The following is a 24,545-nucleotide window of genomic DNA, read 5'->3' as shown; positions in this document are numbered from 1 at the left end:
ACTTGCTTCTTTCACTATCCGAGTCAGTGGTCATTTGGTCAGTTGGTCAGGTAACACTAGTGTGTTCTAGGCATTAAAAGTAGCACAAATATATAGTACTCAATATATATCACTATATACTGTGAAGTGTGCATGTGTGTATTCAGTGAAATGTATTTCCAGGCAGCATACTTATTTTGAAATATCAGACTTAAATCCTTGGGGGCCTGGGATGTGTGCAGGCCCTGGACTTTGAGGGGCTGGGGGCCCATTTTAAAATCTCATCTTGGCCCATTCCAACCTTGCTATGCCCCTGGCGGTCACTACACATGGGTTTCTGCACAACACCTGCACAGAAGAAACTTCCATGTAGAAAATGTGTCTCTTGTAAATTGACCCTGAATTTTCCATCCATGACTGGGATATCTGAGAGTCAGAGTCAATAATAAAAGAAGAGCACACTGCTAGTGACAGGAAGGGGCGAATTACAATGATTTCTTAGTCTGGCAGGGGCTGGTTTTGGCCCTGGCAGAACTTGGCTGTCTGCTCCTGTTGCAGATGCCTCTGTCTAGTGTGGCAAACTAATGTATCCTCCTCCCTCCTGGTGTCAAAGTAAGCTCTAGAATGGTGAATGCACATATACCCCATCATGAGCCAACAGTCATCATAAGACAAAGGCTGGCAGGAATCATTCACTGGTTTATAGACCCCCCACCACCACCACCACCACCTTCTTCTTCCCCTATTTTGCTAGTGGCTGTTTGGGCAGGTGATCCTCTAGGACAAAGTCATGTTTTTTTAAAAAGCATGAGAGGAGACAGAGAAAATGACACTTGGAATCCTCGCATAACTCCTGAGTGTTGTTCTAAGTCTCTTACAGAGATGGCTCATGTTTTCAGGTTTTGATCCACAACCACGTCTAGATGGCACAGTGTTCCTTTTAACCGGGATTTCCAGATATTGTTGACTACAAGTCCCATCATTCCTGCTTGGACAGGGGCGCAATTTCAGTGCTCGCCCTAGGCGCTATTTTCCCTAGTTACGCCTCTGACTATACCACAGCTTTCCCATCTCAATCCAGCGTACAAGTCACAGCAACACTGTGTGGACTGTAGACTACAAGTAAGAGGTGGGAGGGATGATTCTGCAAGAATAAAAGATCAGATGGGAAAACTCTTAAGATGGGTGGCGAGGACGCCTCGCTCTGCACAGCGCTGCTGACCTCTTCGTCAAGAGCCCTAACCGAAAGCGAACAACTCACGGACTTACCCGGAAATGCCGTTGGAAACGCTGAAGAGTCCTGCAGCAACTCCAGAGCCCCGAGTGCACCGGTGTGTGTGTGTGAGGGGGTCGTCCTCTGTGCTGCACAGCCCCCTTCGGACGCACGGTCCAGTAAGTAGCGGAAGTTTCGGCTACTCTACCCCATACAATCTTCCCAAGCAGCAAAGATAGCACCTTTGCCGCTAACGCCAGAGCGCATGCGCAGGCCTCGTCGAGTTTCTCTTCCCGCGGCCGCCGTAGAGATAGAATTTGTTTAGAAAAGAAAGGGCTCCCTATCGCGTCACTTCGGCTTTCCAGCTGGACGCTCTCATTGGCGGGGCAAGGACGTGACGCAAACGCAAAAGAGAGGAGCCTATCCAAGGGTTCTTTCGCGTCATCAGTTGCTCCTTTCCTCATCTAACTGAGAACCGGAGGTGTTGTATAGTGCTGTTCCGTTTGTGCCTCCTTGAGGTCGTCGCTCCACTGGCTCCTTCGCGAGGCGTCATCGTCCGGCGCATGCGCAGCCAGACCCTCCGAATTACGAATTTTGGCGTTTGCTTTGAATTGCTCCGGTCCGGTGTCGGCTAGAAAAGGCAGGTGATATTACGGTGCTATATACGTGAAGAGGTTGCGTGAGATTCGTCTCCCAGCGCTTTTCTCCTAAGGTGGAATCCCATATTAAAAGCTTGTCTTGCAATCATGTAACGTAGTAGAGTTACATGAGTTACAATCCTGCGTATGCTGAATCGGAAGTAAGTGCCAATGAATGCTAAATATGTGTAGGATTTCGACTGTGCAGCCCCATCCTACACATTAAAGTGTGAGCTTCACTAAGTTTTTTAGTAGTACAATTGTAGCCTTAGCCACCTAATGGCACAGTGGGGAAGTAACTGATCTAGGGAGCAAGAGGTTGCCAGCTCAAATCCCCGCTAGTATCTAACTGGGCAAAGAGGCACCTTTTTAATGTGGTGATTCTCTTTATTTAGCAGGGGGAGAGTAACTGGCCCTATCCACCCCCAGGCACAGTACTTCCAGTGACTGTTGCTGGTGTCTATCTGATGTTTCCTTTTAGATTGTGAGCCCTTTGGGGACAGGGAGCCATTTTATTTTTCTTATTTATTTGTTGTTTCTTTGTGTAAACCACCCTGAGCCATTTTTGGAAGGGCGGTATAGATATCAAATAAATAAATAAATAATAAAATAGGAAACTCCTATATCGGGCAGCAACGATATAGGAAGATGCTGAAAGGCAACTCATACTGCACGGGAGATGGCAATGGTAAAGCCTCCTGTACTTTACCAAAGACAACCACAGGGCTCTGTGGATGGCTTTAAGAAGGGTTTGGATAACTTCATGGAGGAGAGGTCTATCAACGGCTACTATTCGGATGGCTATAAGCCACCTCCAGCCTCAAAGGCAGGATGCCTCTGAGTACCAGTTGCAGGGGAGTAACAGCAGGAGAGAGGGCATGCCCCCAACTCCTGCCTGTGGCTTCCAGCGGCATCTGGTGGCCCACTGTGTGAAACAAGATGCTGGACTAGATGGGTCTTGGGCCTGATCCAGCAGGGCTGTTCTTATGGGTGCCAGGAGTCGACACCGACTCCACGGCACAACTTTAGTTTATTGTAGCCTTGGCCTGTCATTGCCCCCCCCGCCCCCCCCCCAGGAATGTTCATGTTATTCCCTAGACATATTTGAGCTTTGCCTGCAGAACTCGTTTTAGTAGCAGTTTGAAATCCAATGTGATGGTTCTTTCTTTATCCATCTCAAAAAGGGTATCATAGAGCTGGATTAGGCCCAGAAAACAGCAAACATGGTCCCAGAGCATGATTTAAGAATGCATGATACAGCCAACCTGCTGAAGCTAAACAGGTCTTGGTGTGGTCAGTGTCTGGATGGGGAGACCCATGTATTAGGGATGTGCACAAACCAATTTGGAGGCCTTTTTACAGGCCTCCGAACCGATTCGAACACCAGGGGGTCAAGGTTCAAGGCCAGGGGGGTGCCACTTGACGGGCGAGGGAGGGTGCACTTCCCCCTCCTCCCCCTCCCCCCCCCGCCAGTGCTTGTTGCCCATAAAAGCCTTCAGGGTGGCAGTGTACCTTCCTGCCGCCCCTTCCCCCTCTTCGCGCATGACGTGCACAAGTGCAACCAGTACTTCTGACTGAAGAGGGGGAAGGGGAGGCAGGGAGGTACACTTCCGCCCTGAAGGCTTTTACGGGCAACGAACGCCAGCAGAGGGAGGGGTAAGTGCACCCTCCCCCGCCCTTAAAGTGGCACCCCTTCAAGCTATCCCCACCCGCTTCTGTGCACATCCCTACGATGTATGCCAACGTTGAGGATGGGACGATAGCTCAGTGGCATAGCATTTGCTTTGCATGCAGGAGGCCCCATATTCAGTCCCTGGAATCTCCAGGTAGGGCTGGAAAAGAATCGTGCCTGAAACCTTGGAGAGCTGCTGCCAGTCAGTAGACAATACTGAGCTAGATGGACCAAGGCCTGGCTCCAGATAAGGCACCTTCCTATGTTCCTAAGCAAGGCTTTAAAGCGTCTTCCTTAGAAGGAAAGGCTGAAGTGTTTGGGAATATTTAACTCTGAAAAAAGATTACTGGAGTGTGGGGGAGTGAAACATAGATCGCTGCCTTATACCTAGTCAGACCCTTGGTCCATCTAGCTCAGTATTGTCTACCCAAACTGTCAGCAGCTGTCCAGGGTTTCAGACAGAAGTCTTTCCCCACCCTACCTGGAGATGTCGGGGATCGAACCTGGGACCTACTGAGTAACAGACTGAGACTCAATACGATAGAGGCTTATAAAATGATGGGTAGTATCGGGAAAATGGATAGAGAATGTTTTCTTCTCTTTGTCTCCTAATTCTAGAACTTGGTCACCAAATGAATTTGATTGGCAGTAGCTTCAGGAAAGGCCAAGAGAAAGTACCTCTAAAGCCAAGACATTTAATTTATGGCATTATTTGCCATGACATGTGATGGTCAGGGCTTAGATAGCTTTTAAAATGGGTCTGGCAACTTTATGGAGGCTAGGTCTACCAAGAGGTATTAGCCATGAGAACGAAATGGAATGCCTCTTGAAATGGTATTCCTCTGAATGCCAACTGCCAGTTCTCACATTTTTGTATAGCATCTTAAACTGACATTGTGCTGAACCACCAGAAATGAAGTGGAATTTATTTCCTGCTATTGCATATGCAGTTTTGTTTTCTCTTATGATGTTGATACTTGTTTTCTCAGCTGAGAGTGTGTGCAGGGCAGGCAGAGGGTGGACCTAGATCCACTGGTGGATCCCTGCCAATGTCAGTGCTGCTTGTTGCTGGGGTTCTTACAAAAAGTCTATGGTAGATGGACTTCATTCTGATTTGGAAAGGCACTTCCATTCTTAAGCAAAACTTCAAACCCAGGTTCACTACACACATTGTTATGTATTGACTTAAGAGATCCTACATATGCACACTTGATTTGTAAACTTGTCAGTGGGCCATGAGTGTTAGGTTAAAAAGTATTTTAAATCTTTAGTCAGATTCATGTTTTTCTATTTTAGCTTAATATTTTAATTGTGAATTTTTATAGTGTTAATTTTTCTGTGAACCGCCTTGGGATTGTTTTAATGAATGGCAGTATATAAATTTAACAAACAAACAAACAAACAAACAAATAAGTAAATGAAGTGGGGTGGGGGGGAGACAAAAAAGTTAGATTTGAAGCCAGTCTTTCCCCATGTACAGTAACTCATATTTTTTGCACACATAATGCTATATACATCAAAGACCATTAGATGGCACTGTTTTCTTTTTTTGTTTAGAAGTACAGTATTAATTGTGGTCATTTCCTCTTATCCCTCATTGGACCAAATTTTAAATTTGCTAGATTGTTTCATGAATGTTTCTTTATGGCAAAACTTGGCATTACTCTTCCAACCAAAAGATATTCCACTGATTTTATTTATGCTTAGTTGAAAGTTTGTTGTTGTACTCTTAGGGCGATTCCAAATTGCAATGAAATATACATTGTCTGTTCACATTAATATATAGTTTATGCACAGAACAGACTCATGTTTGCAAATATACTCATTCTATTCAAGAATACATGTCAGAGGGCTGGAATGTGCTGCTGGCCCATAACTTCCCACTAAGTGCATGGTGGCAAAAATGCATGAGTGAGAGACAACTGATTTGCCTGACTCTTGGTCTTCCTCTAAGGACAGTATTGTCTCAGATCAATTGTGAACAGGAACTTTGATGCAAAATAGGATCCCAGGCTGGGTAGATTTCGACTGTCACCTTTCTTTTTAGGAGGGGTGGTGGTGGAACAGAAGGGCTCAGGTGATACCTTTCATTTATAATGCACACGAAGTATCTCCTTCTCTCGCTTGAGCCTTCTTGCCCACTGCCTTAATCACTGGAGTCCTTGCTCCGGGTCTTGTTACCTTTGGAAATCTGGTTGGTGGGGATCTTGGTGGCAGCACCTAGGTTTGGAAACTTTCTCCCTCATGACTTGTCTGCCCCTCTTGCTTCCTTGTTTCAAATGGGTATTACAGCTTATTTCTTACACTTGGCACTTTATTGAATAAGTGGTAACCTCTTGCTTTTATTAGCCTTTCTATGGTTTTAATGAAGTGCTCCATATTTTAACCTTACGTTATTTCTGCTTTGTCTCTGCTTTTTCTGGTGTTTATTATTATTAGCTGCTTTTGATTGCCACTTTAATAGGACAGAAATTGGGATATGAATATTTCAAATAAATAAATAAATAGTGTTGGTCAGGTAAGGAAGCATGTTACTATTTGATGATTATATTATATTCTGTATATCTCAAACCTTGCTGGATGCAAAAGTTATCCTTTGGACACCTATAGACCTTAACTATATTGCTTTTGGAGTGATGTATTTATAATATGATAATACTTAGCATTTGCATAGTGTGCTTTCTGGTGCTCAAAGCGCTTAATTTGTGTTATCTTGTTGTAATCCTTACAACAAGCCTATATGGTGAGTATTATTATCCCCATAATCCATACTGGGGGCTGATGCTGAGAAGAGAATGCCATACCTAAGGCAGCCTAGTGAGTTCATGGCAGAGCTGAGATTCGAACTGGGGACTTGCTGATTTATCATAGTTTGGTCTCTTACCTGTTAAGTTACACCCTCTTTCAAATGAACTATAACACACTTGTGCGCTTTTGGAACTAGTAATTAAAAACCACTACTACTACCGATAAAGAGCCAGTCTTGGGGTAGCAAGCATGAATTGTCCCCTTTGCTAAACTGGGTTTGCCTTGGCTTGCATTTGAATGGGTGACTACATGTGAGCACCATTGTCTGCTGTAGGATATCCCCTAGTGCAGACCTGCTCAGTTTAGCCCCCCCCCCAGCTGTTTTTGTACTACAACTCCTATATTATGGGACTTGTAGGCCAACATCTGCAGGAGGGCCAAAGTTGAGCAGCCCTGCCCTAGGGGATGGGGCTGTAGCTCAGTGACAGAGCATCTACTTGGATGCAGGACCCAGGTTCGACGCCTGGCATCTCCAGGTAGGGCAGGGAAAGTCTACTGCCTGAAACCTTGGAGAGCCACTGCCAGTCAGTGTGGGCAATGCTAAGCTAGATGGACCAAGGGTCTGACTCGGTATAAGGCACCTTCCTATGTTCCTAACAAGCTCTATAATCTGGAAATTATTCGTTCAAGACTTTGTTCAGCCGTGCATTCACTGAAATGACCCATGGCAAACTGCTGCCTTTAAGTCACTCTCTACTTTAAGTCACTCTCTACTGGGGGGCGGGGTGCAGGGTGGATTTTCAGAAATCTCCCACACCCTTGGGAATATATTTCCAGAAGGCACAGGCTGCAGAGGGAAGGAAGGAATAGCTGGACATCACCACACATCTCAGAAGATGCTGTTGTGTGCAGCATTTGTCTGGATGTTGGCCACTGATCCTACCATATCAGGTTGTTCTAAAGGATTATTGAGAGATGGGAACATAGGAAGGTGCCTTTTACCGAGTCGGACCCTTGGTCCGTCTACCTCCATATTGTTGTCACTGACCAGCAGCGGCTCTCCAAGGGTTTCAGGCCGGAGTCTTCCCCAGCCCTACCTGGAGATGCTAGGGAGTGAACCTGGGGCCTTCTCTATGCAACCACTGAGCCTATGGCCTCATCCCCAAAGATATGTATGCATGTAAAACACCTTGTCGATTTTAAAACTGTGCTTAGTACCTGTTTTGACACATGCCTTAATTCCTTGTTCATTTGATGATACCTCGGACTTTGGAACAAGCTAACAGTTCTCAAGATGTAAAAAATTCTTGAAAGGTGAACAGCTTGCCAGACCTACCACCCAAACATCCTGTGACAAATAGCACCTTCATACAGCTAGCTGTTAACCGCCCCCCACCCCACCCTTTGCATTTGTCGGCAAAACTGTGACATAAAATAATTTGTATTTGGATGGCAGGGATCCTTAGTACAGGGATGGGATTAGGTAACTTTTAAGTCTCTTCCAATCCCATCAGTTCTAAGATTCGGCAAACAGATTAGAAACATGCCAAATTCTATCTGACATTTTTAGGTTGGAATGGAGATGAATAAGCACAAGTAAGTCAATTTCTTCTCATCCTAGGAGCAGGAAGTGCTGAGACATTTAGCAGTGGGATATGGCAAAGAAGAAAGAGATGGCAGCAAATTAGGCAACTAGTGAATAAACTGTCATAAGAGAGTGGAGAGGGGTGAAGTGAGGAAAATCGCAAGGGGGAGAGTGGATCATCAAAGGCAAAAGGTGAGAGGAAGAGGAAAGGGCAAGAAAGGAAAACTACTGCATTGGGGCTGGGAACTGGGATTCAGAAACAAATGAAAGCCACAAATGAAAACTGGGTGAAACCTGTTGAATGTATTGCCAGTTGCATACTGCATTGTGCAGCTTAAGTTTTGTATGAGAGAGGCAACACATTTGAATTACTAAAAAGAAATCAAATCAAAAAAGATATTTTATTCCAGAAACAAAAATTCAGATATTAAGAGCTAGTAGCTCCATTTCTCTCTTTCATCTGTTTCAAAAATATCAATGGGGATTACTAAAAGAATATTTAGGTGGTTTGATAGTACTGCCTGTTGGTTGTTCTTGTTCATAATCAGATTTATAATACTGATTATAACAATCAGTATTATAATCAAAGCCACAGACTCCTGTTGAACTGAGAAGGGATGTTCCTAACAAGGATCTTTGGATTTTACTTTTTGAGAAACGTCTTTTATTGATGTATGTAGAGTTTTTATTCTTTGAAAAGTACTACTACAGTTTCATCACCAGAGACCTCAGATATATTTTTGTTGGTCTTTACAGCGAGTGCTCTTGTGCTGCCTGAATATTTGGGACAATGGGAGTGACTAGTCTGTGGCAGATCCTGGAACCTGTAAAACAACACGTCCCCCTCAGCAGTCTTAGAGGAAAGAGGCTAGCTGTTGACTTGAGTCTCTGGGTATGTGAAGCACAGACAGTCAAAAAGATGGTTGGAGTAGTCACAAAACCTCATCTTAGGTGGGTACAGTGGTATGATTCTTTGCAAGACGAGTTGCTTATCTGTTGGCGTTTTCCAAAAGAAAAGGTGTAGTCCAGGGCTTCACAACTTGGGGTACTCCCGATGTTGATGAACTACAACTCCCAGCATCCCTAGCAACAATAAATTGTAGTTAGGAGTGCTGAGAGTTGTAGTTCAGCAATATCTGGAGGTCCCCAGGTTGGGAACCACTGGTGTAGTCTAAATATATTTCTACACCATGGAAAGGGGCTAAGGTCGGAGTTTGCTCCCTTCTGACTTCCACCAAGAGTTCTTGACTGAAAACTCAAGAATACTCTGAGGCAAGGATTCTACATTGATGATTTGGCAATACTCTCCAGAAGTTATGTGGACTTGTGGGTGCTCTGTAAATGCAACTTTGGATCACAGCAGTGGAGGAAGAAATGCAAAAGTACTAATTGCATTTTAGAATTTGTGAGAGCCATACCGTATCAGTCAAAATATATCCTCCTTTTAAAATTTGATTTAAAAAAACACCCAGAAGATGGTATGAGAAAGGCAAAGCAGTCATAAATTACTTAATGGTTTTAAAATAAAGAACATTTTCACTGTGAACATGGGAATAAATGAATGAATTCTTCATTGGTATCTGAATTAGTATGTTTCTCAATCAAATTATCTTTTTGTGTGCGTATGAGCCACAACCTCTCCAGCCATCAGACATGAGGAGTATAGTCAAATGTGGATCATTCCTGAAGTCTCACCCCAGTTAGCCTTTAGTCTGGCTTTTTACACACACAGCCATGTGTCCCCCCTACATTCGGATGTTGGGGAGAGGCAGGGGAGCTGGCTGTGCAGGCTGTCCTTCTTGACAGAAGAACAGCACACAGAAGGAGAGCCCACACAGCCAATCGGGACAGAGTGAGGGAGGAGCTTCCTCCCTTGACTCCGTGGGGCCCAAACTGCAGTGCCAGCATTCTGATATAATGCTGGCCCTGCAGAAATGGAGTTTGTGGTGGCGAAACTCCACTCTGACCGAAGGTTCAGAGAGGAGTTTGGTGAGGGAAATTGCAAGTCACTTTAACCCGCAAACTCAACTTCCCCAAGTTTGGACATTCAGGTTAGGAAACTGGAGGTGAAGCAACCTCCAGTTTCCTGTTATGTCTGAACTGGGCCATAGTGATTGCTTCATGTACTTGGATATGTTTGAAATGCACAGATAAAATGACCAGTGCAGGAATTAGATGACCTAGTGTAGCAACTTTTATTGTTATATGAATGTGCTACAGACTAGCTTATAAAAATCTTTAATTTTTTTCCTGTGCCTTCACAAGTATTTGGCCAACATTAACATGTGGCACTTGTCTGCCACTCGCTTCCATAGAAGTAATTTTGTTTTGTTGTTGTTACAGGAATCTTTATTTCAGAGTCTCTTCTTTAACACTAATGGGGGTCCATCTGGTATTTATCATGGAGGGAGATCCCCCAAAGCTGAAAGCAAACACAATGCATAAGAGGACAGAGATTCGCTTTGGACTATCCAAGAAATCTGGAGCAAGAAGAACTGTGGGAAGAGAGAGAGAGAGGCAGGGGAGAGCGAGCGAGCGGCAGGGAGAGCGAGCGAGCGGCGGAGGAGCAAGTAAGCGGCGGGGGAGCGAGTGGGTGGGCAGCACGGGGAGAGCGAGCGTGTGGCGGGAGGAGAGCGAGCGAGCGGCGAGGGGAGAGTGAACGAGTGAGTGGTGGGGGGCAGAGCGAGTGAACGAGTGAGTGGCGGGGGAGAGCGAGTGAGCGAGCAGGGGGGAGAGCGAGCGAGCAAGAGCGCTGCAGGGGGATGCCACAGGCTCAGTGCACTTCTTGTTGTTGTTGTTGTTGTTGTTATTACATTTATATCCCGCTCTTCCTCCAAGGAGCCCAGAGCGGTGTACTACATACTTGCGTTTCTCTTTCACAACAATCCTGTGAAGTAGGTTAGGCTGAGAGAGAAATGACTGGCCCAGAGTCACCCAGCTAGTTTCATGGCTGAATGGGGATTTGAACTCGGGTCTCCCCGGTCCTAGTCCAGCACTCTAACCACTATGCCACGCTGGCACTCGAGGTCTTAAGCATTTTGAAAGGTTCTCCAGGCTTAAGGAGTGAATGGTCTTGAAGCACCGGAGATATCCATTGTTGAAGCAAAGTACATGGGAGCCAAATTAGTGCCTGCTTGGGAGACCAATTCTAGGAGTCTCAGGTCAGCTTCCCTGAGTTTTCCAGGGAGAAGTAGGATATCAGCAAGTCACTGAACTTTCTCTGGACTGTTTCCCAAGGGCTGACATGCTGCCAGACAGGAAGGTTCTAAAATACTTTATTACTGTTTGCCCTTGAGCAGTAATTATTTCTGAACACAGAGCCACTCCACAGTTCAGATAGCAAATGCAATTGCTGAGGATATGCCAGTGCTTCCTTCAGAAAACCATAAAGTATGGAGAACTTCTCTGGACCTTTATATGCATGAATACAGATCAGCAACGCCTAGATAGAATCCGGGTGCCCAGGTACATGTCCCTAGATGTTTAGAAAGCAGCATGATATCTGCCACATGAGACATGGCATTGCCCTCAAATGCAGTCTTACCTGGTAGTTTAATACTTAGAGTAAGCATAGCATCTCACCTCATCTACAACCTTTCTAGCTTGCTTAGAAATACACTTAATCACTTAAGAGAATCCTCTCAGTTGATAGCAGGATGCAAAGGAAGTCTACATAATGTTTTTATTAATTGTAGATGAGTGTGAATTGAAAATCCAAAATTTGGATCTGAGATTTAAAAGAGAAAATTGGAACAACTTCTATTTCCCTATATTATTAGAGAAAAGACTTGAGTTGATTATACCTGAAACCATTGCTGTAAGGAGTTATTTTCCATTGTGACTGTACTCATCTTACTATTTTTATTTATTTATTTATTTTTGCATTTATATACCGCCTTTCGTTAAAAAGATAACCCCAAGGCGGTTTACAAAAGTTAAAAACATACAATAAAAAGACAATAAAAACATCATGTTAAAAGTATAAAAACATATAAAAACAATACAACAAATAAAAACACAGAGAAGCCGCAGTAGAAAACGATCATGTAAAAGCCTGGGTAAAAAGCCAAGTCTTTACAAGCTTTCTAAAAGCCGTGATGGAGTCTGAGGAATGAATGGCCACTGGGAGAGCATTCCAGAGTCTAGGAGCAGCAACAGGGAAGGCCCTGTCCCGAGTGCACGACAGCCGGGTCTCCCTCATTGTTGGCACCCGGAGCAGGGCCCCCTCAGATGTCCTTGTCAAGCGGGCAGCAACCCTTGGGAGCAGGCGGTCCCTCAAATACTATCAGAGACTGCATTAGACATTTTCCTGTCCACTATGCCGGATGGCCTTCTAACTCGGCCACCTTAATGTCAGTGCAGATGGGCAGGATTAAGTGGCCGTCAGTTAACTGTCTTGAGAGCCATTTTTTAAATCTGCATCCAGACCTCTGCTCAGACAAACATGGCAGACAGATCCCCATGGGCATTGATGATCTGTTGTTACCTGCCGCTTAAGTGGCTGCTTATACCCTCTTCATGGTAAGAACAGAGAAGCCGATAGGCTGGCCTGTGTTCTGCTGCCTCTTTCAAAGCACAGAAAGTAGCCTAGAAGAGGAATTAGAGAATGTTCTGGGTCATCCACAAGACTGTCACATTCATTCCTGACAGGGGCCCTGTAAACAGCTGTATGAAGGCCAGAAATTCAGACAGGGACAACACTTCCTCTCCCGGAGATGCTGCAATGAAAAAAAGCTAGCTATGTTAATTTTTTGTCCCGCATACAGTTCTTAAATGCACAGAGGCTGAATTTGGGGAGAAAAGGTGGCAACTCTACCTGACAGCCTTCTTGGTGTTTCACTAGATTTAAAGATTCTACTTTCAGCTCTCAGTTAGAGTTGCAAAGAAACCCTTCAAATGTGAAACAAGTGTTACCAGAAATATCTCAGATCTATTTAAGACACAGCCTGGAGTGGACTCTGAGGTGTTAAGTACCTGATTTTATTCCAACAGTACTCCTTCTGGTGCTGTCACCACACATGTCAAATGTGAGCTCTGTGCTGGCTTTTCATTCTCAGCCTGCCTTATGGTGGAATCTAATACCAACGTGGGGTGACACACAGCTTTTCCTCCCTGTATTACAATTGGAGGTGCACTTTGTTCTTAACAGCTGTGAATACATAATAGTAAGCATGACTCTCCTGGCCCTTAGAAGAGCTCAGCTCCTCTGAGTCAAAGAAGGCAGTTTTTGAGCTGTAACAGAGAGGTGGAGGGCAGCTGCCTCTGAAGGCAAGTAATTTTGCTGAGTTCATGCATCAAGAAATTGATGATTCAGTCACATCTGATGCAGAGTCATAGTGGAAATGGTGTCTCGCAGCAATTGCTGACTTATATGCTACACAATGCCCCGGCTGATGGAAGGAGAGGATGTGCACACTGGCCCTGTGCTGCTAGAAAGCCCTGTAATGCTGCAAGTGAGCATGGAGAGGCTCCATGGCTCCTAACATCAGACCTGCAGTGCCAAATTTCCCATTGAAATCACAAATCGAAAGGGTAACACGTAAAATATCCGCAAATGAGGTGGAAAAACCATGGAAAATCTAGATCTAGATTCAGACTCCACAGTTATCGCAGTGTCAGATGCAGAGGTAACCAGCAACTCCTCTTGTGTGGCTAGACTGGATCAGTTTCAGTTTGTGACTCCTGGGGATGTGGACAAGCTGCTCGGAACGGTGCGTCCTACCACCTGTCTGCTTGATCCTTGCCCAACGTGGCTTATACTATCTGGCAAGGGGGTTGTTGTGGAGAGCCTGGTGGCAATTATAAATACCTCTCTGAGAGAGGGCAGGATGCCTCCTTATTTAAAGAAGGCAATCATTAGACCTATTCTTAAGAAGCTTGCCTTGGACCCCTTGGAGTTTAGTAGCTATAGGCCTATCTCCAACCTCCCATGGTTGGGCAAGGTGATTGAGAGGGTGGTGGGCTCCCAGCGGTCTTGGAGGAAACTGACTATCTAGACCCATTTCAAACTGGTTTTCGGCTGGGCTATGGGGTGGAGACTGCCTTGGTCGGCCTGATGGATTATCTCCAATTGGGACTTGACAGAGAAAGTGTGACTCTGTTGATCCTTTTGGATCTCTCAGCGGCTTTCAATAATATCGACCATAGTATCCTTCTGGAACGTCTGAGGGAGTTGGGGGTGGGAGGCACTGCTTTGCAGTGGTTCCGCTCCTACCTTTCTGGCAGATTCCAGATGGTGTCGCTTGGAGACTGTTGCTCTTCAAAATCTGAGCTTTTATATGGGGCCCCTCAGGGCTCCATACTGTCTCCAATGCGTTTTAATATCTACATGAAATTGTTGGGAAAGATCATCTGGAGATTTGGTGCTGAGTGTTATCAGTATGCTGATGACACCCAAATCTATTTCTCCATGTCAACATCATCAGGAGAAGGCATATCCTCCCTGAATGCCTGCTTGGAAGCAGTAATGGGCTGGATGAGGGATAACAAACTGAGACTGAATCCAGACAAGACGGAGGTACTTATTGTGTGGGGTCGTCACTCGGGAAGCAATAGTGATCTTCCTGTTCTAGATGGGGTCACACTTCCTCAGAAGGAACAGGTACGCAGTTTGGGAGTGCTTCTGGAGCCACACCTTTCCCTGGTTTCCCAGGTTGAGGCAGTGGCCAGAAGCGCTTTCTATCAGCTTCTGTTGATACGCCAGCTGCGTCCGTTTCTTGAGGTTCATTATCTCAAAACAGTAGTACACTTGTTGGTAACTTCCAGACTTGATTACTGCAGTGCGCTCTATGTGGGGCTGCCTTTGTACGTAGTCCCAAAACTGCAGTTAGTACAAAATGCGGCAGCCAGGTTGGTCTCCGGGTCATCTCAAAGAGACCATATTACTCCTATATTACAGGAGTTGCACTGGCTGCCAATAAGTTTCTGGGCAAAATACAAGGTGCTGGTTATAACCTATAAAGCCCTAAACAGCTTAGGCCCACAGTACTTAAGAGAGTATCTTCTTCTGCATGATCCCCATCATCCACTGCGTACATCAGGGGAGGCTTGTCTGTGGCTACCTTCATGTCATCTGGTGGCCACCCAGGGACGGGCCTTCTCTGTTGTCGCCCCGAGACTTTGGAACGTGCTTCCCATGGGAATAAGAGTCTCCCCATCTCTAGCAGCTTTTTAAAAGTGTCTAAAGACTTCTCTTTTTACCCAGGCCTTTTAGCTTTTTAACTTTGTAACTTTTAAATTTGGGATTATTTATTGATTCTATTAAACTGGTTTTAATATTCAATTGATTTTAATGTTTTGTTTTTATTTGTTGTGAACTGCCCTGAGACCTTCGGTTGGGGCAGTATAAAAATGTGCTAAATAAATAAATTATAATAAATAAAATGAACTGGTCTCTCTAGTCAGCTAGGTCATGAGGCAGACTCAGATTAGTCATCCTCTGAGAGGACTCTGAGAAACAGACTGGCATTTAATCTTTAACTTTCCAAAAACCCAGAAAAGCAAAAGAAAAGATTCTGTTAACCCAGAACCTTCTGGTAACCCAGAACCTTCTGGTAGTATAATTTCGCTGCCACCAAGCACTCAAAAACTTGTGGGGTTCTGACCCATTGACTAAAGTGCTTTAGTCCAGGGTCCCTCTGTAAATGGGTATTGAGCAAATATAAGAAAATCTGCACCTCCTTGCTAACGGGCAAGGCTAAAGGAAAACCTTTCCTCCCGTGCCTTTTTGCCTGCACATGGAGTTAATTATTAATTGGCCAAGCTCACCTTCAGACATGTTCTGCACCGGAGAAATCCCCCTTATAGCCCACACTGCCCTCACTGGGTTAACCAACCCTCTAAGGCTTGTTAAAAAGAACAGAGGGGAAAAACCTGTATTCATTTACTACAGACTGTTTCTGTCTGAGGCTTTTAACTTTTCAGAAACACTTAAAAATACTTAGTTGGTTACAAGAATGCTTCAAAAGTCCCCCAGTTGTTCTGGTGTGGCTCACGTTAAAATCTTAGTTACTCAGTTGCAAAGAACAGATATTAAGAAATGCAAAGCTCCACACAGAAAGCAAAATAAAATCCCTAACGCAAAGTCTGACTAAACAAACTTTTCCCTAGACTAAATTCCCGAAACCAAAGCCCTGGCTTCTTCCTTGAACTCACCAAACTCCTGATGAGAATCAAGAACATGCAGATCTCTCACCCTAAGAAATTATCCTTCAGCTCCACCATGAGGCATCCAACCTCCTGCTAGCTCATACTCTCTGTCCAGACTTACTTTCTTCTTCCCAGAATTCCCCTTGCAGCTCTCATGTCCCACCCACCTGGTCAACCAATTAGTTGAGCCCTGGAGTTCACCAGCCTGTCAATTAATAGCAATAGCACTTACATTTATATACCGCTTTATAGCCGGAGCTCTCTAAGCGGTTTACAATGATTTAGCATATTGCCCCCAACATTCTGGGTACTCATTTTACCGACCTCGGAAGGATGGAAGGCTGAGTCAACCTTGAGCCCCTGGTCAGGATCGAACTTGTAACCTTCTGGTTACAGGGCGGCAGTTTTTTTACCACTGCACCACCAGGGGCAAAGGTTCACTTGTTAACTCTGTAGAGGGTGGGGAGACTGGTCACTACACAAACACAAAAACAGACAGCAAGATAAAATGGTGGATAGTGTTAGCAATCTGGCCACCCGGAAGGGAAGTCCAGGAAGATCGTCCACAATACAAACTGAGCTGCAGAAACGAAACACGGCTCGGAATAGTTCTCTATATCAGGCTTGGGCTGAATGCTGTCGACACGAGGGTTGACAAATGTTGTCTTCCAGCAGCTAACAGAAAGCTGTTGACGTGCTTTATAGTCCAAGCTGATAACTCTCAGCTGGCAGGGATTCAAGGCTTATCAGCCCTCTGCAAGAGGCGTTTACTCCTCCTGATAGTTTCCAGCTGTGGTCTTCACCTTGTGACATGCCTTTGTTGTTGAGTCAGTGGGGGTTGCCCGCACAACTCATCTTCTAGTCTGTCCGTCGCTGTCTCTGCTGCCTCAGACTGCTGTGCCTGCTCTGAAACATCCGCTGGAACTGACAGCCGGGCCCTGACCCTCAGGCACCCCTGCATCGGCTGAAAGGCTGCCAGCTTCCCCTTCCTCCTCGCTATCTGAGATTGAGGGCGTGACAGATAGTATCAAACAAGACTAAAGCTGATTAAAATTGGAAACCAAATTAATACCAATATTAAAATTCCCCTTGAAAAAAGAGATGTGAGAAAATGGGCTGTGGTTTTATGTGCTGATTCTGCGTATGCATGCCCCATTCCGTTATCTTGAACTCTCAGTAGCACTGCTGCCATCCCCAGGCTGGGAAGAACCACTGGCCACAGGGCATCAGTTTGGGGTCTCCTAGCCTCTTCTTGGCGATCCCTTCTGTCATGGCAGAGAGGAAGCCAGGCTAGATCCACCCCATGGTAGGTTTATTCATGAGCAAGTAGCTGGACCACCAGTTGAGCATGTGGGAGGCACAAACTCCATTCAAAACAACGCACTCAGCACTAGATATTTCAAGAGGTTGTTTTATTAAACTACAGGAACGACGAACTGAGGGTAAAGGAAATCAGGTAGGCATTTAGAAATAAAAATGGAAACATTCTTCTAACTCCTATCACTTAGTCTAAGAGTATAGTTGAAGGACAGACAGACAGACAGATTAAATAAAAGCATCCCTGCCAAAATGGTATAGCTGACAATAACAGGGGAAAAAATTAAGCTACACTCCTCCCCATGAGGTCAGATGTTGTCAGTTTCAGGAGAGAAATTCATTTCCCCTGTGTTAGACAGGTATAGACGACTGGAGAGATGTGAGATCCAGCAGGAGATAGACACGTTGAGGGTGTGCCTTGCTCAGTTCAGCTTCATAGAGGGCAACTCTCACAAGGAAGGAGAATTTTCAGATTCTTTTAAAAACTTATCAAGGAAAGCAATTGATGATCTCCTGGGAGGGGCATTCCAGTACAGACATGTCTACTTTCTAATTCAGGATTAACTAGTTCCATTTAGGCCTACATATCAACTAATCCTCTCTGTGCTGTTCTGCAAGTGTAATTTTTGCTATTTTCTCATTACTGCAAAGGAAGGCTGAGAAGCAAGGCTGTGCATGGAGCAAATTAGCAATACCATTTCTGATCTGATTATTTGCATTGTGTTGATGATGCAGAGTATTAGTTCTGATCCGATTACTGTATCTGCATTGTGTTGACAATGCACAGTGGCTGTGATGCATTGAATTTAGCCAGTACATCATTGGTGTGGGGCTGGGTGTTGGAGGGCAGCTTAGTTGACAGACAGCAGTGCGCTTCCTTATATCCAGGGATCCACAAATTTAAGCTTAGCCCACTAGGTAAAGGTAAAGCGTGCCATCAAGTCGATTTTGACTCCTGGCACCCACAGAGCCCTGTGGTTTTCTTTTGGTAGAATACAGAAGGGGTTTACCATGGCCTCCTCCTGTGCAGTATGAGCTGATGCTTTTCAGCATCTTCCTAGATCGCTGCTGCCCAATATAGTACCAGCGGGGATTCAAACTGGCTTGTTAGTCAAGCATTTCCCCATTCCTTTCTGGCACACCAGCAGAGGCCTTAAGAGAGGTTGTTTGCACTGGGATATGGAGATGATAAGGAACATTGGGAGCCCTCTCCTACTGCTCCGAAAGGATCCCTGCTGTTTCTTAACTTCTCAGAAATGGCAGTGGAAATGAGATCTTTGGTGAAGAGATCTGTGTGGCACTGTGTGTCCTGCTTACCAGAGGGCTGGGGCCGCTTGTGAGCTGGCAAGTGGATCTGTAGGTGCCTGCTTATATCTTTGAAATGGAAAGAGGCTGCCTTCTGGTCAGCCACAGCAGGGGTGCTTCAGAACGCCCCTTTGCCCAGCAATCCCCCCACAATGCACCAGGGGAGGAAGCAATGTCATGACATTGCATCCTTTCCCTGGGGCATTACTGCAGAAGAAAATGTCCACGCACCATAGTTACCGTCACGACCATTTCTTTTTTGGTCACTCCCCATAATGGACAAAATGAGACTGGACATTCCAGAGGATAATTAATTTCATTACCTATTTTCCCCTTTTGAGTAGTTGGTATATGGGCATCCATGAAATCCAGTGCTACAGAAGCATTGGTCCTTGGTCTTCGTTTCATACATTGACAATTTCATGGCTGTTAGGACTCGTAGCTAAAGCATGAAACAAAAGAAAAAGATGAAGGCCAATAAGTCATATACTTCCTGGCATAAGCTGACAGCAGCTGGAAATAGCTAATTCACTTTGATTTATGATGTTATACATTCTGCAGGCACTTTACAGAATTAGAGCCGAGATGTCATCTTCAAAGGGACCCAAGGATACAGTCTTCAGACTCAGAAATAGTTTCATTTAAGTTGATTGGGTTATGATAGTGTTAAATGGTTGGGGTACTGAAACCAAGAATTCCAGTAAGGCTGGAGTGCTTAAGGGCTGCTTCCTGGGATGTATTTTATTCTTGGATACAAAATGCTGCGATGGAAGACTTTTTATGTCTAACAGACAGCTCTTGGTATACAGAGGAGTTGCGGGGGCTGGTGCCGCAGGGTAGGTGACTGGAATGTAAGTGGAGGAGAACTCAGCTTGAATTTGACAGGACACAGCATAGGACCCATTTGAAGGTTTATGCAGCAGCAGTGCGTGCAGCAAAAAAAAAGATTTTGGTCTGCACACATTGTGTCTGTAGGTTTATGTTCAGCAGAGCTATCTCGGGTTGTAAGCAGTTTAATTTCCACTCCCTCTGTCTTAAATCAGTCCTCAGAAACGTTCTTCTGCTGTGACACTTTTAATTGGTTCTTTGCAGACAAAATCTGTTTTCGGGCCGACTTGGACTCCACTATTTCTGCAAAATCTATGAAGGGGATGTCCAACAATCCCTCTTGCAGTGTTAGATTGGATCTGTTTCAATCTGTGAGTCCTGAGGATGTGGACAAGCTGCTTGGGGCAGTGCGGCCTACCACTTGTACTCTGGACCCTTGCCCGACTTGGCTGCTTCTATCTAGCCTAGTTAATATCATAAATGCATCACTGAGGGAGGGTAGGGTTCCTCCTTGTTTGAAGGAGGCAATGATTAGACCACTTCTTTAAAAGCCTTCTCTGGATCCCTTAGTGATGGATAGTTATAGGCCAGTCTCCACCTTGGTTGGGCAAGGTGATTGAGAGGGTGGTGGCTGGCCAGCTCCAGGCAGTTCTAGAAGAAACTGATTATCTAGATTCATTTCAAACTGGCTTTAGAGCTGGCTATGGGGTTGAGACAGCCTTGGTTAGCCTGATGAATGACTCCAGATAGATGATTCCAGAATGTAGAGCTTGGTGACAGTTGCTCCTCAAAAAAGGAGCTGTTATATGGAGTCCCTTGGGGCTCCATTCTGTCACCAATGCTTTTTAATATCTACATGAAATCTCTGGATGAGGTCATCAGGAGATTTGGTGCTATGTGTTATCAGTATGCCGATGACACCCAAATCTATTTCTCCTTGTCATCCTCATCATCAGGAAATGGTATTCATTCCCTAAATGCCTGCCTACAGGCGGTAATGGGCTGGATGAGGGATAGCAAACTGAAAATGAATACAAGCAAGACGGAGATGTTCATTGTAGGGGCTCAGAATTTGAGGGATGAGTTATATCTTCCTGTGCTAGACAGGGTTACACTCCCCCGGAAGCAACAGGTGTGCAGCTTGGGGGTACTCTTGGACACAGGCCTCACCTTAGTATCTCAGGTGGAGGCCATGTCCAGGAGTGCTTTCTACCAATTTTGGTTGATTCAGCAGCTGTGTCCGTTCCTTGAAGAGGTCGACCTCAAAACAGTGATGCATCAGCTGGTAACCTCCAGGCTTGACAATTGCAATTTGCTCTATATGGGGCTGCCTTTGTATGTAGTTCGGACACTTCAGTTAGTTCAAAATGCAGCTGCCAGACTTGTCTTTGGGGTAACCCAGAGAGACCATATTATACCTGTTTTAAAACAATTGCCCTGGCTGCTGATATGTTTCCAGGCAAAATACAAAGTACTGTTTATTACCTTTAAAACCCTGAATGGCTTAGGTCCAGGTTATCTTAGAGAGCGCCTTCTACAGCATGATCCCCACCACACGTTAATGTCATCTTAGGAGGTCTGTCTCCAGTTACCACCCGTGTATCTGAGACAGGCATTCTCTGTAGCTGTTCCTGGGCTGTGGAATACACTCTTAGCAGAAATCCATAGTTCATTGCTGGCTTTCAGGAGAGCCCTTAAAACCTATCTGTTTGGCCTGGCCTTCCAGGATTTTTAAACTGTTTTAATAGTTAATGGTTTTATGCTGTTCTTAAATTGTTCTGTAATGATTTTTAAACAGGTTTTATGCTGTTTTAAATGGTTCTATAATCATTGTTTTTAAAAGGATTGATTTATGGGTTTTTTATTATCATGCACCGCCCAGAGCCATTTGGATGGGGTAGCATATTGAATGAATGAATGAATGAATGAATGAATGAATGAATGTTACATCCTTACACTATTTTGCAGTTTTTCCCATATGGAGATGCTTCAAAGTTCGCCCAGCATGCCTTCAGGACCTTTGATAAGAACGGCGATGGCACTATCGACTTCAGAGAGTTCATTTGTGCGCTGTCCATCACCTCAAGGGGCAGTTTCGAACAGAAGCTAAATTGGGCCTTCAATATGTATGACTTAGATGGAGATGGGAAAATCACAAGAGTGGAAATGCTGGAAATTATAGAGGTGAGAATTTACACATATATATTCCATCACACCAAGAAACAGAACTCACCAGATCTGGAAGTGACTTACCCTGTAATACACCAAGAAGGAGGCCTCCCCCTTGAGTCAGCTCCAAAAGTGGGCAATTTGAACTCCCTGCTTTTGGAGCTGGCTCACAGCAAGTCAGTGCAGTATACCACCTAGCACACTGGTTGAGCAAAACTGCTCTATAGCAACTTCTTATGGTAACTATGAAAAGTAAGCCCTTACTGTACTTCCACTGTGTAGCTCTTCACAATGTGCTTACTCTCTAACTGACCATCGTTTAGACTGAAACATCCTTAACTTGGGCTAGATTGTGCTCTTTGGAATACTTTACTCCTAAGGCTAGATTAAGTTCTGCTGAACCTCATGAAATTCATCTTAGCCTCTCTCCCTCTCCCCCTCTAGGCCATTTATAAAATGGTGGGTACTGTGATAATGATGAAAATGAACGAAGATGGCCTCACACCAGAGCAACGAGTAGACAAGATTTTCAGCAAGATGGATAAGAACAAAGACGACCAGATCACACTGGATGAATTCAAAGAAGCTGCAAAGAGTGACCCATCCATTGTATTACTCCTGCAATGTGACATTCAGAAATGAGCTCATGTAAAAATGCTTTCATGGACTGCACAGAAGTTTAAATGTTCCATTCAGTTTGCAGCTATCTACGTACACACACACAAACACACACACCCCAAACAGAAATTGCTTGGACTACCTATCAATGGACTTGCTTCTTGTGTTTGAAACACTTGTGTGCATGAGAATGTCAATTGCTAAAGAATTTTAAAGTATATATTATAAAAACAAAACAAAAAACCTGCCACGATGTGATGTGTGCAATGTCATTTCATAAGCCCTATTCCTCGGAGGCCTGTGCAGTGGTGCCATGCTGCACTGAACTATACTATTTATTGTTCATGTTTTACTGATGCTAGCTATGTGTCTCCTAAACTGGGTAATGTTAGTAACACTGCAATCCCCATGGTAGCGTAACTGTCCATTAGCAAACATGTTACCGCATCCTGCTGTATAGTAATACTGGACAGACAGAGGGAAAGCGCCTCAGTTCATGAGTCTGATCCAGACATGTGCTTGTATTGTCAGTGAATATAAATGTATTTCATTTGCATGACTTTTAGGTTTGCCTTAATTCTTACCTCATTTACATCCTTTTGATCAGAAAAAAAAGAGCTAAGTCAGAGGAGTGACGTATAAAACAACACATTTTAAAAAGCTATCCCTGCTAAAGTGTTCCCTTAACTGAAAGTTAACATATTAATATATCTAGTATAAAATATACATAAAATACACATTTAAATAACGTTTTATTGGAAGTTTAAAATGTTTTGGTGGGAGTGTATTGATTTCTGCTTGAAATTTTCATAAGCTTCCAAAGAAGTTGAAATCTATGTCCCGAAATAAATTTATAACATTTGACTTCTCATTTGCTTTATTTTACACAAGTAGCATGTTGCTCTTGGGCTCAAAGGTGGTTAAAGCCATTGTCTACAAGCCGGATCCAAAGAGCTGTTGCTTATGCATTGGAACTTGGAAGACAAGTGCGGGCCTTTGTGGACCCCTTTCTCCTCCCCGCTGCAGCCTAAAAGTGAGTCCGGAGTGTCGGAGGGCCATCCGGACCAGCTTCTGGTACAGCATGTGGAGCTGTAGTTATTACTAGCAACCCAGAGAACACGCTGCACATTGGCTTCCACTCCATATCTTGGCCTAAGTTTATAGAGTAGCCCACGTAAACAAGCTAGCCAAAATATCTTGGTTAAAGGCATACCTTGGGTTTCAGGAATCATGATTTTAAGAAGATGAGAGAAGCATTTGCCGGAATTTGATGGCTAGGAGCTCATCAAGAACTCCAGCCACCTTGAGCTGTGTTTCCCTGTTCAGTGGCCCATCTACCATGCGAGGATACATCAGTCCAGTAACGTTGCAAGCACATGTTGTACAACTTACACAAGTTGTGCAAACACCCATTGGACATAATGGGCTTACTCTTGTGTAACATCAGGTATGCAAGGTTTGTATTTGCCCTGTTTGTGTTATGTTGCACAACTTGTGTGCAAGCAGTGTTACTGAGTGGTGTATCCGTGAATGGTATGTCAGCCACCAACTCTGTTTCCTCATTCAGTAACTCCATCAGGCTGGAAGGGCAATTGAAAGCAATTCCAATGGGGGAGATCAGAAGAACAGCCCTTCTGGGTCAGGCCCAAGACCTATCTAGTCCAGCATCCTGTTTTACACAGTAGCCCACCAGATGCCTCTGGGAAGGCCACAGACAAGAGCTTAAGGCATGCCCTCTCTCCTAATGTTGCTCCCCTGCAACTGGTATTTAAATGCATCTCGCCTTTAAGGCTGGAGGTGGCCTATAGCCACCAGAATAATAGCCATTGATAGACCTTTCCTCCATGAATTTGTCTAAGCCCTTTTTAAAGCCATCCAAGCTAGTGGCCATCACTGCATTCTGTGGCAGAGAATTCCATAGATTATGCAAAAATGTACTTCCTTTTGTTGGTCCTAAATTTCTTGGCAATCAGTTTCATGGGATGACCCCTAGTTCTAGTGTTATGAGAGGAGGAGAAAATTTTATCTCTATCAACTTTTTCTACATCATGCATGATTTATAGACCTCTAGCATGTAGTCTCTCAGTCATCTTTTTTCTAAACTGAAAATCACCAGGTATTGTAGCCTTGCCTCATAAGGTTGCCCCCTTCTGCACCTTCTCCAGTTCTATAATGTCCTTTTTGAGGTATGGTGACCAGAAGTGTACACAGTACTCCAAATGTGACCACACCATAGATTTGTATAATGGCATTAAAATATTAACATTTTTATTTTCAATCCCCTTCCTAATTATTCCAAACATGGAATTGGCCTTTCTCACAGTT

The 24,545-nt window shown here is 44.5% G+C and overlaps 2 protein-coding genes across 6 annotated transcripts in view; one reads left to right on the top strand and one right to left on the bottom strand.

The window, feature by feature from the left end:
* Window positions 1–1,492, bottom strand: part of LOC128340342 (structural maintenance of chromosomes protein 6-like) — a 70,689-nt gene extending 69,197 nt beyond the window's left edge. For 2 of the 4 annotated variants that reach the window (XR_008313630.1, XR_008313629.1), the window contains exon 1: window positions 1,249–1,492. The gene's annotated coding sequence lies outside the window, so the exon portion shown is untranslated. The remainder of the gene's footprint in view (window positions 1–1,248) is intronic. The other 2 variants (XR_008313631.1, XM_053285335.1) reach the window with 1 other exon arrangement.
* On the top strand, window positions 1,240–23,084 carry LOC128340343 (visinin-like protein 1). 2 transcript variants are annotated; one of them, XM_053285337.1, is made up of 3 exons: window positions 1,240–1,371; window positions 21,402–21,617; window positions 22,047–23,084. In XM_053285337.1, the coding sequence occupies exons 1-3, from the start codon at window positions 1,255–1,257 to the stop codon at window positions 22,242–22,244; spliced, it is 531 nt and encodes a 176-aa protein (XP_053141312.1). In that variant the 5' UTR covers window positions 1,240–1,254; the 3' UTR covers window positions 22,245–23,084. The 2 variants fall into 2 exon arrangements, with proteins under 2 accessions (XP_053141312.1, XP_053141314.1); XM_053285339.1 differs by lacking the exon at window positions 1,240–1,371 and adding an exon at window positions 1,944–1,991.
* Window positions 23,085–24,545: the final 1,461 nt, after the last annotated feature.

This window comes from Hemicordylus capensis, chromosome 1 (assembly GCF_027244095.1).
Source record: "Hemicordylus capensis ecotype Gifberg chromosome 1, rHemCap1.1.pri, whole genome shotgun sequence".
Taxonomy (NCBI): domain Eukaryota; kingdom Metazoa; phylum Chordata; class Lepidosauria; order Squamata; family Cordylidae; genus Hemicordylus; species Hemicordylus capensis.
Note: the sequence above shows the minus strand (reverse complement) of the source record. Positions and strands in the feature narration are given on the sequence as shown.

Bases quoted from the DNA above. Each gene is read 5' to 3' on its own strand.
- LOC128340343 (XM_053285337.1), top strand. From the start codon at position 1,255: ATGCCGTTGGAAACGCTGAAGAGTCCTGCAGCAACTCCAGAGCCCCGA. The intron at 1,372-21,401 runs GTAAGTAGCGGA...ACTATTTTGCAG, and splicing joins CCCTTCGGACGCACGGTCCA to TTTTTCCCATATGGAGATGC. The intron at 21,618-22,046 runs GTGAGAATTTAC...CTCCCCCTCTAG, and splicing joins AAATGCTGGAAATTATAGAG to GCCATTTATAAAATGGTGGG.